The 13,028-nt window shown below is 40.1% G+C and overlaps 1 protein-coding gene across 1 annotated transcript in view; it reads left to right on the top strand.

The window, feature by feature from the left end:
* Abca12 (ATP binding cassette subfamily A member 12) overlaps window positions 1-9,923 on the top strand; it is a 169,840-nt gene extending 159,917 nt beyond the window's left edge. Inside the window, exons 48-53 of the mRNA XM_032901300.1 lie at window positions 107-241; window positions 2,149-2,252; window positions 3,859-3,951; window positions 5,094-5,199; window positions 7,485-7,622; window positions 8,948-9,923. Coding sequence (XP_032757191.1) covers window positions 107-241; window positions 2,149-2,252; window positions 3,859-3,951; window positions 5,094-5,199; window positions 7,485-7,622; window positions 8,948-9,055 — 684 coding nt within the window. The 3' untranslated portion in view covers window positions 9,056-9,923. The remainder of the gene's footprint in view (window positions 1-106; window positions 242-2,148; window positions 2,253-3,858; window positions 3,952-5,093; window positions 5,200-7,484; window positions 7,623-8,947) is intronic.
* The last annotated feature ends 3,105 nt before the right edge of the window (window positions 9,924-13,028 follow it).

The raw sequence follows: 13,028 nt of genomic DNA, 5'->3' as shown, positions 1-13,028 counted from the left end.
TCTCCATGAGAAACATTTCTATCCAGTGGTGTGTTTTGTTCCATTTGGTGCTTTAAGAGTTTGAACGAGAGTCTGGTTGCCTAATCCCTCCTCTTCCTATCCACAGACTGTTCATAAACTCCTTAGGAGACTTCACTTGGTGGCCTACAAGGACAGATCTACCTCCATGTGCAGTTATGGTACAAAAAGGAAGCTGTCCACTGCACTGGCCTTGATAGGGAAACCGTCTATCCTCCTGCTGGTAAGAGAGGCATCGTGAACGAAGCTGCTAGTACATAATTAGAACAGCACATCAGGCGCGTGTATCCTTCTCATCAGCAGTACTGTCAACATCCAGTGAGGTCCCACTGTGTGCCAGTTACTGTCAAAGCACGTACAGTGTCACCACATTAGGAGAATTTGTATTAGCAAATAATTTGCTATCATGACAGCGTCCTCGGGAAGCATTTTGTGTCTGAAGCAATGGCTTGGGGGCTTCAGAGAAAACACTCAGCATGTGAGTTTGAAATAACTGCAGCCAGCTCGGGGGTTTCAAATAAGTCAGAGAGCAGGCTCAAATTTAATTCCCACTTATTGATGAAATCATATTTCTGTTAGGTACTGATCAAGTGAACTCACAGTGTCCAATTTTTGCTGAGGAAGAAAGGCACAGTTTAGAACAAAGTGTTGTACTAAAATTATACTCCTTTGTAGCTTAAAAAGAAGTTATTCAACTTGTGGAGTGATGGAAAATACACTGTGTTGTTTTATATGAATCAGGGAGAAGATCAAGAGACGCACTCTACATTTATATTTTGTTAAGAGCTGCAAATTTTAATTGATCACCTGAACATATAAATTGCACATGCTACTGATGTAGAGTTCTACTCCCCGGGCCCAACAAAGCACAAAGACCTTTGTTTCACAGAAATAAACATGTCCTTATTTTGCAAGATTGTCTTCATTCAAGGATCTCCAAGTTTTAAAAGAACCTGAGTGGCCTGCATTCAAATCCAGTTATAAATCACTATATGATGATTCTAGGGATTAAGTCCCATGGTGGATCCAGTCATTTAAACCACCTAGAACGACCATCCTTCTCGAATACTGGAAGCTTATAATGCGTTACATCTCTGCCTGTCGATGTTTTTAATGGAACCCTATTGTGCAAGCATCTTTTAAATTGAACAAAACAATCCTGGGGCACCCCTGTGAGATAAAGCTGTTTCCATGTAAAAGCACCATGTAAATGTTGTATGGTAATGAGCTAAGGAAATACAGGCTACAGGAGGAAGGCGCAGCCCTTCTTCTGTATGTATTTACTGCATATTCCACTTTCTACAAAAATAGAAGCGATGACAATACCTCCTTTATCATTCCCCCAAAGGAATGCTCGCCGCTCTGTTTAAACTAGCACACTTCTATGCAAAGTGAGCATCAGACGGCCAGACTCTCTCTATCGCACATACATTTTTTCTCTAATCATAACCTATAACTCCTTTTTATCTAACACTTGTTAGGATCCACTATCGCTTGTTTACACTATCTGTTGTTGGAGTTTTAAAAATATCTCTGTCTGAATCTTTCAAAGCCTCATCCACTTTGAAGAGTATTTGCGGATTTTTTTTTCCAGTTGGCGCCTTCTACAAATCTTATTTTTATTTTCCCAGAGAGTCTTAAATTTCAATTAATAACAAAACACTAAAAATACCTGTGGAACGTACCCTCCGAAACGCCAGGTTGTGTTTCCTTCCGCTTCACCTCTCACGTTATTGCTCGCAGCCACAATCCTGCTTCAAGGGGAAAGATGGCAATCTTGTTGACAAAGCTTCAACTCTGTATGTGGGACTGCAGAATTAAACGTAAAAACTCTGCTCTCCTGGTAATTGAAGTAGATTTTTTTTTCCCAAGGAAACATAAGAGACGGATGTAAAGTAACATGGTGTCAGTTTCTCTGAAACACTTCCTTAAACAGACTGACAATTTAAAATGCTTAATTTTGAGCTTTTGACAGAAGCAGAAAAAGCCTATTATGTATAAAACACGTTAGTCGTGGGACCTCAAAAAAATGATTTCTGTTCCCAGAGAGTTGAAATGCAGCAATTCTTATAAAGAACCTCATCAAAACTTAATTAATTTGATAAATTTTTCTGGTAATTCTTTATTAAGGATGAGCCGAGCTCTGGAATGGATCCCAAGTCAAAACGGCACCTCTGGAGGATCATTTCAGAAGAGGTGCAGAACAAATGCTCTGTCATCCTCACCTCTCACAGGTAAACTGAGTCAGGTCCCAAGGAATCCTGGGGAACACATGAGTACTCCTCATTATCTGGAGTATTTGGTTTTTAATTTTTATTAACTCTGTGTGTGTGTGTGTGAGTGTGTGTGTGTGTGTGTGTGTGTGTGTGTGTGTATGTGTGTGTTTATGTGTGTATCTCTGTGAGTATGTCTGTCTCTGTGTGAGTGTATGTATGTGTGTGTCTCTGTGAGTGTGTGTATGTGTGTGTATGTTTATGTTTGTATCTCTCTGTCAGTTTGTGTGTCTCTGTGTGAGTGTATCTCTCTCTGTCTCTCTGTCTCTCTCTGTCTCTCTGTCTCTCTCTCTCCCTGTGAGTATGTATGTATGAGTATGTGTCTCTCCATGAGAGAGAGAGAGAGAGAGAGAGAGAGAGAGAGAGTGTTTCCATGTAGAGGTCAGACGTCAGTTTGAGGAAGTCAGTTTTCTCCTTCTCCCACATAGGTCCCAGAGACCAGACTCAGGTGGTCAAGTGCCTTTACCCACTGAGTCCTCTCCCCAACCTGTTTAGAGCATTGCTTATTGGTAACAGGTAAAGACTGGAGGGTTCAGAGTGACGATACTGGGGTACAACAGGGCAGAGGGTCTCGGCAGACATTTTTACCATGAAGTTCTCAAGACCTGCTTATTCTTAGCTACTGTTTGCTGTGGCCTTTCAGAATCCTCAGTCTTTCCCCACTTAATGCTGCCTCCTATTCGTGAGGCCAAATGACTCTCAGCTCTGTGTCCACACACTGTGCTTTCTGTCTCCATGGATTTCTTCATGTGTGCTTTCTTCTTGAAGTAGAATCTACAAATCGTCAGCAGGTTCTCATTCACCTGTCCCCTAGAACTCACTCCCGGGGCTCTCTTCCACAAAATAGCCCCCTAGTCTCCTAAGTAAGGGCGACAATGAAACATTCGATCTATGCCTCTCTTAGGATATTAGCCTTTCTTTATGATTTGGACTGACCTTACATTTCCTTATAATGATCACATAGCAGAAGCTAATTAAATCTCTTTATTATCAAGGGACTTGTTTGTATCCAGCCTTGAGTTCATCACCGGGGAGCTCATCTTTTCATTCCCACAAACTTCTGCATGGAGTGAACAGGGAGAGAACTGAGACTCTCTCTAAGTACCATCATTCATGAAACGAGAGAGCTTGTACAAGTTAGAACTGTTTATAAACCTCCAGACAAAATCAACTGGGATGAGATAGAATAAAAGGTGTTCTGGATCATTTTTGAAACGCCTCACAGGGAACGTAGGTCTTGAGTCAAAGCTTGAATGAGTTTGAAAGGACCATTGGGTTCGACAGTAGAGGTGTTCCAGACATGAGAGGTAACCTCGAGTGTGTGAGGAGAGTAATATACATCCATAAGCATATGTTTCATTAGTACTTTAAGATTTTTTTTTTGTTCTTTCTCAAGAGAGATTTCTTGTTTGGGTTATGAGCCTAGCCTTTAACAGCTAAACCATATCAAGACAGCCCTCAAGGGAGATTGCCACAGTGCTATAATGAACTAATTAAACATACGCTTATGAACTGCAACCCAATTTTCTGTGCCCTGGATGTTGATAGGAATCTGTTTCTCTTTCAGCATGGAAGAATGTGAAGCCCTTTGTACCCGGCTGGCCATTATGGTGAATGGAAGGTTCCAGTGCATTGGGTCTCTACAACATATAAAAAGCAGGTAACCAACAAATAATGCTGTTTACACACTGCGTAGGGGAATTTCTCCAACAGTTCCTACACCCCAGCAGCCACTGTGCAATGAGTAGAAAAACTGAGATGAGTAGAGATACTCCTCACTGGAAATAGTCATTGACAATCTTTAAATTTAAATTATTTTATTAAGGGTTTATTGTAGTTTTTAGTTAAAATTCTCAAGACCTAGAAGGTTTGAAGCTCCTAATAGTCATACTAATAAATAATTCGCAACCAAAATACTCCCAGGAAGTAGTCTCAGGAATGTACCCAATAACAAATTAGGCTTGACAAGTGCATGAAGGCATAGATTTTTTAATCTACCACGTTCGTTTGCCATTTGCACAAGCTTTCTGTAAGCTATTTAACATTTTCACCACATTGAAAACCTTTTAATCAAGAATGCATTGGGGAAAGATGCATAAATATCATATTAGCATCACATTAGAATTAAATTATTAGTTTATACTCCCAAGTGTATGTGTGCTTATACATATCTATGTGAATCTCCAAATTACAGGATGATATTTTATACCTCTCCATACAGTAACTTAATTGTCTTATCAAAACTGTTATCTGAGATAAAGACAAAATTATGACGGAGACCTTGAGTCGCTTGTAGGGTGTCATAACCTGTTTACAAAGTCTGCTCTTAGTGAGGCTAACACCGGGATATTAACGCCATATTTAGTGTTGGAATCCCAGTGCTTCTAATCTTCATGGTGGATATCAAATCTCCAATGGCCTCTCAAGACTGTGCTCTAATTTAGTAAGAACTTAACTCCAGAAATTGACCTGTATTATTGCCAATCGACGATTGTCAAAGAAAGTCACCACTGTATGCTTTCAAACATTCTGACACAGTATAGAGGTAGACAGGAAGAACAAATCAACAAAAAAAAAAAAAAAAAAAGAAAGAAAGAAAGAAAGAAAGGAAGGAAGAAAAAAAAAAAATCAAAGCGTTGAACTATTTCCAGCTTGCAGCACGTCCTGAACTTTTATGGCCAAATGACAGTCTTTAGATAAGAAAAAGGGCCATGATGGTTGGCTTGGGACCTATTTCATTATCTCGAATTCCAGGGGAGCTATTTTGGCAAAATGTACCTCATACTGTATTTTCACTTTTAGGTTTGGACGTGGGTTTACTGTCAAGGTTCACTTGAAAAATAATAAAGTGAGCATGGAAAACCTCACGAAGTTTATGCAGCTGCACTTTCCAAAAACATACTTAAAAGTAAGTGGTGGCTCCATCTCTGACCTTGACCGTCTTTTCCAGTGTTAACAAAGTGAGTGTTCACGATTTCCTAGTGGGTCACAGCTTCGAGATTCATCGTAATCCACTAGTTCAGGATTTGAACTTTGTACAAAGAGGTAATATCTGCAGATTTTTGTATATCTTTAAAGGTATTTTTCAATTGGTTATTTCACATTTGTTATGTTAGTTTCTTCCTTGCAAAGTCTTTCTGATCATACTGGATTTGTTTTCAAGTTCCATTTCCACTCTAAGAGTAGCAGCATGCATACATTAGGGAACCTAGGAATGGCCGGCTTTATATGACCAACAGTATTTCTTAGAAAAGAAAAATTAGTGAGCTCAGAATCCTGCAGCTGAGAGGTTTTTTTGTTTGTTTGTTTGTTTTTTGTTTTTATTTATTTTTTTTTTGTTTTTTTATTGCTCTGTTCCCTTCCTTTGAAAACTAAACTCGCATAGGTCTGAGCAATCCTCAGCTCCCAGGGTGATTCAAATATGACAGAACTTGTTCCCACCTGCTTAGCCAGTAAAATCAACCAGATGGACACACAGGGATACACATATTTAAACTTCACATAGCGCCTACTTAGTGGACTTGGCAGAAAAAAAAAATCAGTCTAACATCATTGATAGGCAGGTAATTTATACAAATTGAGCATGACAAATAATTGTGAAGAGTAAATCAAAGTAAAATAACAGAAAGAAGTTTGAAAGCTGATGGTTGAGTCTGGCTGTGAGAGGCGCTATCTAAAGAGACATTTAAAGCCTCTGAACTCTGCTTTCTCTTATTTGTAAGCAGGAATAAACATCGACTTTACAAACCTGGTGTGGAAAATGTCTGATATCTTCACAAACTATAGGGCATGATATTCATGTGCAATGGCATTAGACAGCAAAAGAATACATTTTTAAAATAATTATTTTAATCTCCGTGTAGTAATTTTGGCCTCAGTTTCCCTAAGCCTTGAATAATTTCTCTAGGAATATTAGCTTTCAAGATCTTGTTAAAGCCCATTTTTAATCATCAGAATTGAAAACCACAGGAAGCCTCTGTTCTACAAACCATGTTAGTCTCTCTCTCCTGTCAGTTTACTTGCTGAGTGGAGCGTACGTTTCGGTTTTTTCCCCTGCCTGGTCTGAGCCTCCTGGACACATACCTAAGACTACCAACAGCAAATGAGCTGCCGATAAAGCCAGTTTCCCCCAAGAGAGTATTCCTGACACTTCTGCTGCAGTGTCTAGATCTATGGATGGAAATATCTGGAGCAATCACTTGAGAATTAAATACGCAAGAAGGCCAGGTTACAGAGACAGGCACAAGGAAAGTACGAGTTTAGGGGAGAGGCCAGGCTCCGGTCAGAGGGGAGAAAGAGGAAGTCTGGGATAAAAGGCTGTAAAAGGATCTACAGACACAGGAGTAGATTCTGAGCGAGATATCTGATGTATCTAGTACTCAGAACAGATTCCCTTGCTGCTTTTCCCAGAATAAATCAGCATATCTAGTTTCTAGGCTTCCAAGGAGCGGTTGCAGCCACTCCTAACAGAGAGAGAAACAGCAAGCCCCGGCCTGGTGCAAATAGAGGGGAAAGGTCAAGCTGGAGGGATGCCTTACAGAAAACCGGAAGGCTAAAGACAACCATTCAGAACAGCGGGGAGTTAGACATTCTCCGAGGCCGTAGTGACGGAGTGAGGAGTAGATGATCCTAGTGTTAAAAGTTGGAAAATGGAAAAGCCTTTTAAGGTGAATCAAGAAAAGTAGGCAACATCGATTGGGGGAAAGAACAAAAAGGCTGCTTCTAGACAAGACTGAAATCTAGCATGTTCAGCTCATATCAGTTGAACAGCCGAGTCCTGGGACTTTAGACCTGTTTAACATGAAGCAAATCTACTAAAACTCTTCAACAAGCAGAGCATGACCTTGTGAACGGGCTGCACCCTACAGGGTTATTTCTCCCTCTCCAGATGAGAACGTAACTTTCAAAATGCTCACGAGCCCAGGATGCTTTGAAATTTTCATTAACTTTTTAATTTGTTTTCTCTCTGATGTTCGTAAAATTTTTCATCTTATCTCTACAAGCTGTTAGTTTCAGAAATACGCCCACTATTTACACCATGGCTTCATCCCCACCTTCCAGCCCAACCCCCACCCCCAGTGGAACAACTCTCCGCGTCCCCTCCCCCATCTCCTCCCCCAGTGAAAGTGAAATCTGATCAAGTCAATGCTACCTTGCCATTGTAAAACAGGTCTTCCCCTTCGGTCCCCACAGGATCAGCACCTGAGCATGCTAGAGTACCATGTGCCAGTCACAGCAGGAGGAGTGGCAAACATTTTTGACCTTCTGGAAACCAACAAGACTGCTTTAAATATCACTAATTTCCTTGTGAGCCAAACCACTTTGGAGGAGGTAAGATGCATGCCATGATCCACGGCAGGGTATCACACATTAGTTATTATGCATTCTGCTTATTTCTTTTTAATGGCATTTAATTTACTTTTAATTAAATCAGTACCTAATCTTGCACCTGAAAACCTTAGCAAAGAGCCTAATTTATTTCTAACTGCATGTGAGGCATAAAAAAATAAGATATGAAAGACATTAACTATTTTTAGTGGAGAAAGGAAGGGATTTCTTTCTATTATATATGGCATCTACTTCTATAAATGTTTACCTGTACATGGGAAGCAAGGCGCCACTCTTGTCACCTGCAAAATAGTTAGCTATTAATGCTTCCTCTAATTTTTTCTTGGTAAGTTTCATAAGGAAGGTTTCTATTGGTCAGTTCTGAACTGGGGTGAGGGACAGAAAATGAACAGACCTTAGTTTTATTAAATTCACATATTTAACAATTGAAGAATTCCTTCCTCTTAATTACTTTTTACCACTCAACGCTAGCACATTCCTAGATCATCCATCATCTCCATACTAAGTTTTATGTAGCTCTACCAACAAGACCTACAAAAATGAAGTGCTATGCTTGACTTTGAAGTGAGTCTGAAAATAAGCCAATGGATTGTGCTGTATTTATGGATTAATATTTTATAGGGAATTAAGACTAGAATTAGTATTAGACTTACGTGACCAACATTGAGCATCGTGCATTGGAAAACTAGACTCTTGGTGATATTTGGATAAACCTACAACTAATTACTTAATGATTTTAATCATGTAAAGAGAGCTACATTGGCTATTATATTGGCAAACTTATTTGTTAAATTGGCCAATTTAACATGATGGGAGTTTTCTACACACATTTTATTTTAGTGATATAACTTCCTGAAAATAGTGAATTCTTTCCTGACATTTCTATGTAAACATCTGATAGAGCATCAGACTCACCCATACATGATGAAAGTATCAATGAGAATCATATAGACTACAGATATGTGGCTAGAGATCTTTAACTATAGCTCTAAATTTAGACCATGACAAAAATATAGTTATATTCACAGCAATGGGCATGATTTTCAAAGTCCAACTGAGGTTGGCTGTCTCAAGGACATCTAGGGGGGTGTGACCAAGCATGTAAGCAGGTCCTGATGAAGTCTTGCTTTTGTAACTTGTTAGAGTGTGAATGTGTACAGGAAGAAAAGGAGACAGAGAAAGAGTGAGAGCAAGAGCAGAGAGCAGGAGAGGGAGGGAGGGGTCGGGGATAACTGGAGAGAATTAAGTTTTATTTCTTCTCTTGTAAACCTGGCACTAATGTCTTTCATTTCCTTGAAAACACTCAGGTTTTCATCAACTTTGCCAAAGACCAAAAGTCCTACGAAAATGTTGATACCAGTAGCCAAGGTTCCACCATAAGTGTAGACTCACAGGAAGACCAGCTGGATTCTTAACACCTACAGCAGATTCAACTGCAGCAACAACTGACGGATGCTTTCTGAAGAAGACATCACCTTTAAACATCTCTTCCTTTGAAAGTGTTACACTCCGCAACAAATGTGCAGCATTAAGGCTGACAAATGATAATGGACATCGCTGAATGTTACTGCTCCCAAAAATGCTTCCCTGTATTCCACACAGTGAGCATGCCATGTATATGCTGGTGAGCCTTAGGGAAAAGGTGAACCACCCACCTCACGATGGATGTCTTAACTTATTACTTTCAATAAAAGGACAGCTGAAAAGGCACGGGTGTTAGTAGTTGAAAAAGAGGGCCAGAGAAGAAAAGTAAGGTGGACTTAAAGAGACAGTTAGGTGTTCAAACAACTTATTTCTAGAAAATAACATGAATCTAGCGTGTTGTGTGACGTGCTAAAGATCAATTCACAGGAAGCATGGAGCACACTGCATATTGTCTACAGAAGGTATGCATGTTGGTTTCCAGGACTTGGAATACATGGGGATATAGTGAGCCCCCACAAAGTGCATTGTGGTAAGAATATGATGAGACCACAGTTTTACCCTGGTGGTAAACAAACTCAGACCAGAAGCTTCTTGCTCATTGAGAGAAATAGGTGTGTTACCTGGGCAAATCCTGAAAAGAGGGGGAGAGAACTCATGTGCTGCTGGCAGACAACATTTTTAAGCTTTTCCAGAAACCCTCACAATTCTGGTTTCTCCACAAGAAACTTTTTGGTGAAAGAAAAATTAATATGAAAATATTTTTATCTTATTTCCTAGAGGACTATACCTATGGTTACAAGATAGGCTACTTGATAACGCCAAGTTACATGCCCTTTATAGAAGTGCTTTGTACCGAGAGAGAGAGAGAGAGAGAGAGAGAGAGAGAGAGAGAGAGAGAGAGAGAATGTACATGTATGTGTACAACTTTTCCAGCTTTGACACAACTGTTTCTGTTTCAATGACCAATAAACTCAAAGTTTAGAAAAAGTCATTAATGATGTCATTTTGTTTGATAGGGAAGAGCCATGGACCTAAACCCCTGAGGTTCCTATGATCTGGGCCCTGCTTCCTATGCCCCATTCATCAGATCCATTTCCCCTTTAAGATCTAGTTCTTCTGACCTCTTGCACTTTTCAGGCTGCTCTGCTCCTTCCCATTTCTAGAGTTTTTCACCCACTGATTTGATAGTACGAATACTCTTTCTCCACTAACATCTAACAGTTTTAAGAACTAACAGTTTTTAACATCTAACAGTGCCCATTTAACAGTTTTGAGAAATGTTTTGCTATGAGCCAACCTCAGACAGGACAGGGTGTTCCCGAAAGAAGGGGTGTTTGAGAGCAGCCAAAAAAAGGACTCAAAGTGTGGGTTACAAGCTGATGGCCTATGTTCTGTTTTCTCTTACTTTCTAAAATCTCTCTGGATAGTTCATGTCTTACAGACCAAAAGTCCAGTCTTTTATTTACCTGTCAATTCAATCATTACCCTAGGTCCCTTTTGATTATCCCATGAATCAACATCTCATATCCCTAGCCCCTTGGTTTAGTAAAAGACAGCAAGCACATCTTTTTTTTAACATTGCAAAAGAACTGAAATCTGCCTGCCTTTGTTAAGCACAAACAGTAAGCTAGCTGTGTGGGACACCGCCCTGAAATTACCATTCCTACCACCCCTGGACCTGGACCTAAATTCCTCTGTTCTAGGCTGACCTTGAACTCAGGAATCTGCTTGCCTTTATAAGCACAAACAAAAAACTTAGCCTGATCAAATGTTGCCCTTTGATCATCACTTCCTAAATCTCTTTATCTCCATCCTTAGTGTCTGACATAGTGCAAATGCCTCTGTTCTTTTAGACGTCTGAAGTTCCTTATACAATTTCATATTGCATCCTTATATTCTGCATGGTAGAGAAATTATATATTTTTGAACTCATGTTTTCAGAGTTCTTTCCCACAGTCTAAAGAGCTGTCCTGATGGTCTTAGCATTTACCATTTTGCTAAGACATAGACACATCAACTCCTGGACTTGTGCTGTTTCTAGTTATCATGGAGTCATTAGCCTTGGCAGGGAGAATACCTCCCAATAATGTTGACAGGGAGAATATTTCCTGAAGAAGGAATGTGAAGTAAGATATATATATTTTATACAAACAAGCCTTACACCCACAGCAACCATAGACACTCAGGGAAGCCCACACTCTGCTGGCTCTGTTCCAGGGGTGGAAACTATGTCATGCTACCCCTTGTATGGCCAAGCAGGACTCAGCAAAGCTTCACTGCCTTGCTCCTTCAGCTTAAATCTGACCCTCCCCCACCTCATTCTAACATTTTATCATCTGCTCACTTAGTGTGAAATCTTGCATCTTAATTTATTATGTATCTAGACTTTCAATATATATTTTAACAGGTGGTAACACAATTTTGGGGGGTATAAAATGTTATTAGGAGCCAGGCATGCATATGATGGCCCTAGGACTCAGAAGGTGGAGGTAGGGTGATCATGAATTTGAGGACAACTGGGGCTACCTTGTAAGTTAAAGGATATCATCAACTACATACTGAGTCCTTGTCTCAAAAACAAGTACCAAGGAATTAATTAAGTACTAGAACAAGTTTTTCTACTGGAAATTGCCCTTGTTGTGGTTGGTTGATGCTTGCTTGCTTGCTTGCTTGATTGCTTCTGGGCAATAGAGGGGAGGGATTCAAAGGTTTGAATGGCCTTGTAGAACCAAGAATACTCTAATTGTTTTTTTGCACCCATTTTCTGGGCAGCATCTTTATGGATTGGTGCCATTAACATTGCATCTTTGTTAAAGTTAGTCACATTCACAAATGCTTTACATGAATGAGTGTGGACGCTAAGGAATGGGCATGCCAACACCTTTAGTGAGGTATGCAAATGTGACTGCTCCATCACAGAGAATGCAAGGCATGAACAAATACGGATCATGGAGGCTGAGGACATGTGCCTAGGGAAGTTTCTAGCCATCCCAGGACATAGGTCAGAGGTTCCAGCGAATCTAATCTACCCCTTGGCAGGCAGAAAAGTCTTACCTAGACTCAACTTCACTGAACACACATTTGCTAAAGGGCTTGGTACTTGTTTCTCTCACTAGACCTGAAACTCAACAGGGACATCTCTTTTGCCCTTCTAACCCTCTCACTACTTGCACATACAAGAAACATCTGTGGTTTCAGTATGTATGTGTTGGTGAAATGGATAAATAAGTGAAGAGGAAACAAAAGAGAAGCTGGTGTTGTTGGCATGGAAACCACACATCCTGATTCTGTTTAAACTTCTGAAATGCAGTTTCCCATGAGGTAGCTTATTCAGACAAAAGGAGAAAGAATGATGTTTGATGCCATATTACAGCGAATCTGCTGGGATGGGAGGGTTTTGATAACATCTTTGGAATCAGAATTCTAATGCTATGTTTTCATAGATTTCTGAACACTTATCTCTTCCCCGTCTTGTCGGGGTATACTACATAAGAGCTCCATGGTTTCCTTTTCACATCAAAGTAAGAAATGCACATGAAGAAGTATTTGAGCCTGTATTCCTGTGGGCCTCTCCACAATGGAAGGGAGTGTTTTGAGAATTCCCAGTCCTCTGAGGAGGACTCTCCACTCTTGATAATATGAACAGAATCTTTACAGGAGTGATTTGAATCACAGGAGTAAATTGCCTCTGAGGAGTGTGGCAATTTTCACTTCATCTATAAATCTGAATTTTCAAGATAGTAAAACAACGGATGTGATGGAGAAAAAAATGGAAAGACGATATATACACTTATCTTATTCCAAAATGTCCTCTGCCTGGTTTCTCATCCACCTTCCAGTGGATGGATAAGGTGAGGTGGCATAGAGAGATGGGGCCGGTTGCCATCCTCTGAACCCCACCTGAACTCAGAGGCCTTCTTGCTTCATTAACCAAAACTTTTCAACATAACGCAGAGAGTTAAA

This window comes from Rattus rattus, chromosome 4 (assembly GCF_011064425.1).
Source record: "Rattus rattus isolate New Zealand chromosome 4, Rrattus_CSIRO_v1, whole genome shotgun sequence".
NCBI classification, from domain to species: Eukaryota; Metazoa; Chordata; class Mammalia; order Rodentia; family Muridae; genus Rattus; species Rattus rattus.
The sequence above is the reverse complement of the archived record's forward strand: the minus strand, read 5'-3'. Positions and strand labels throughout refer to the sequence as shown.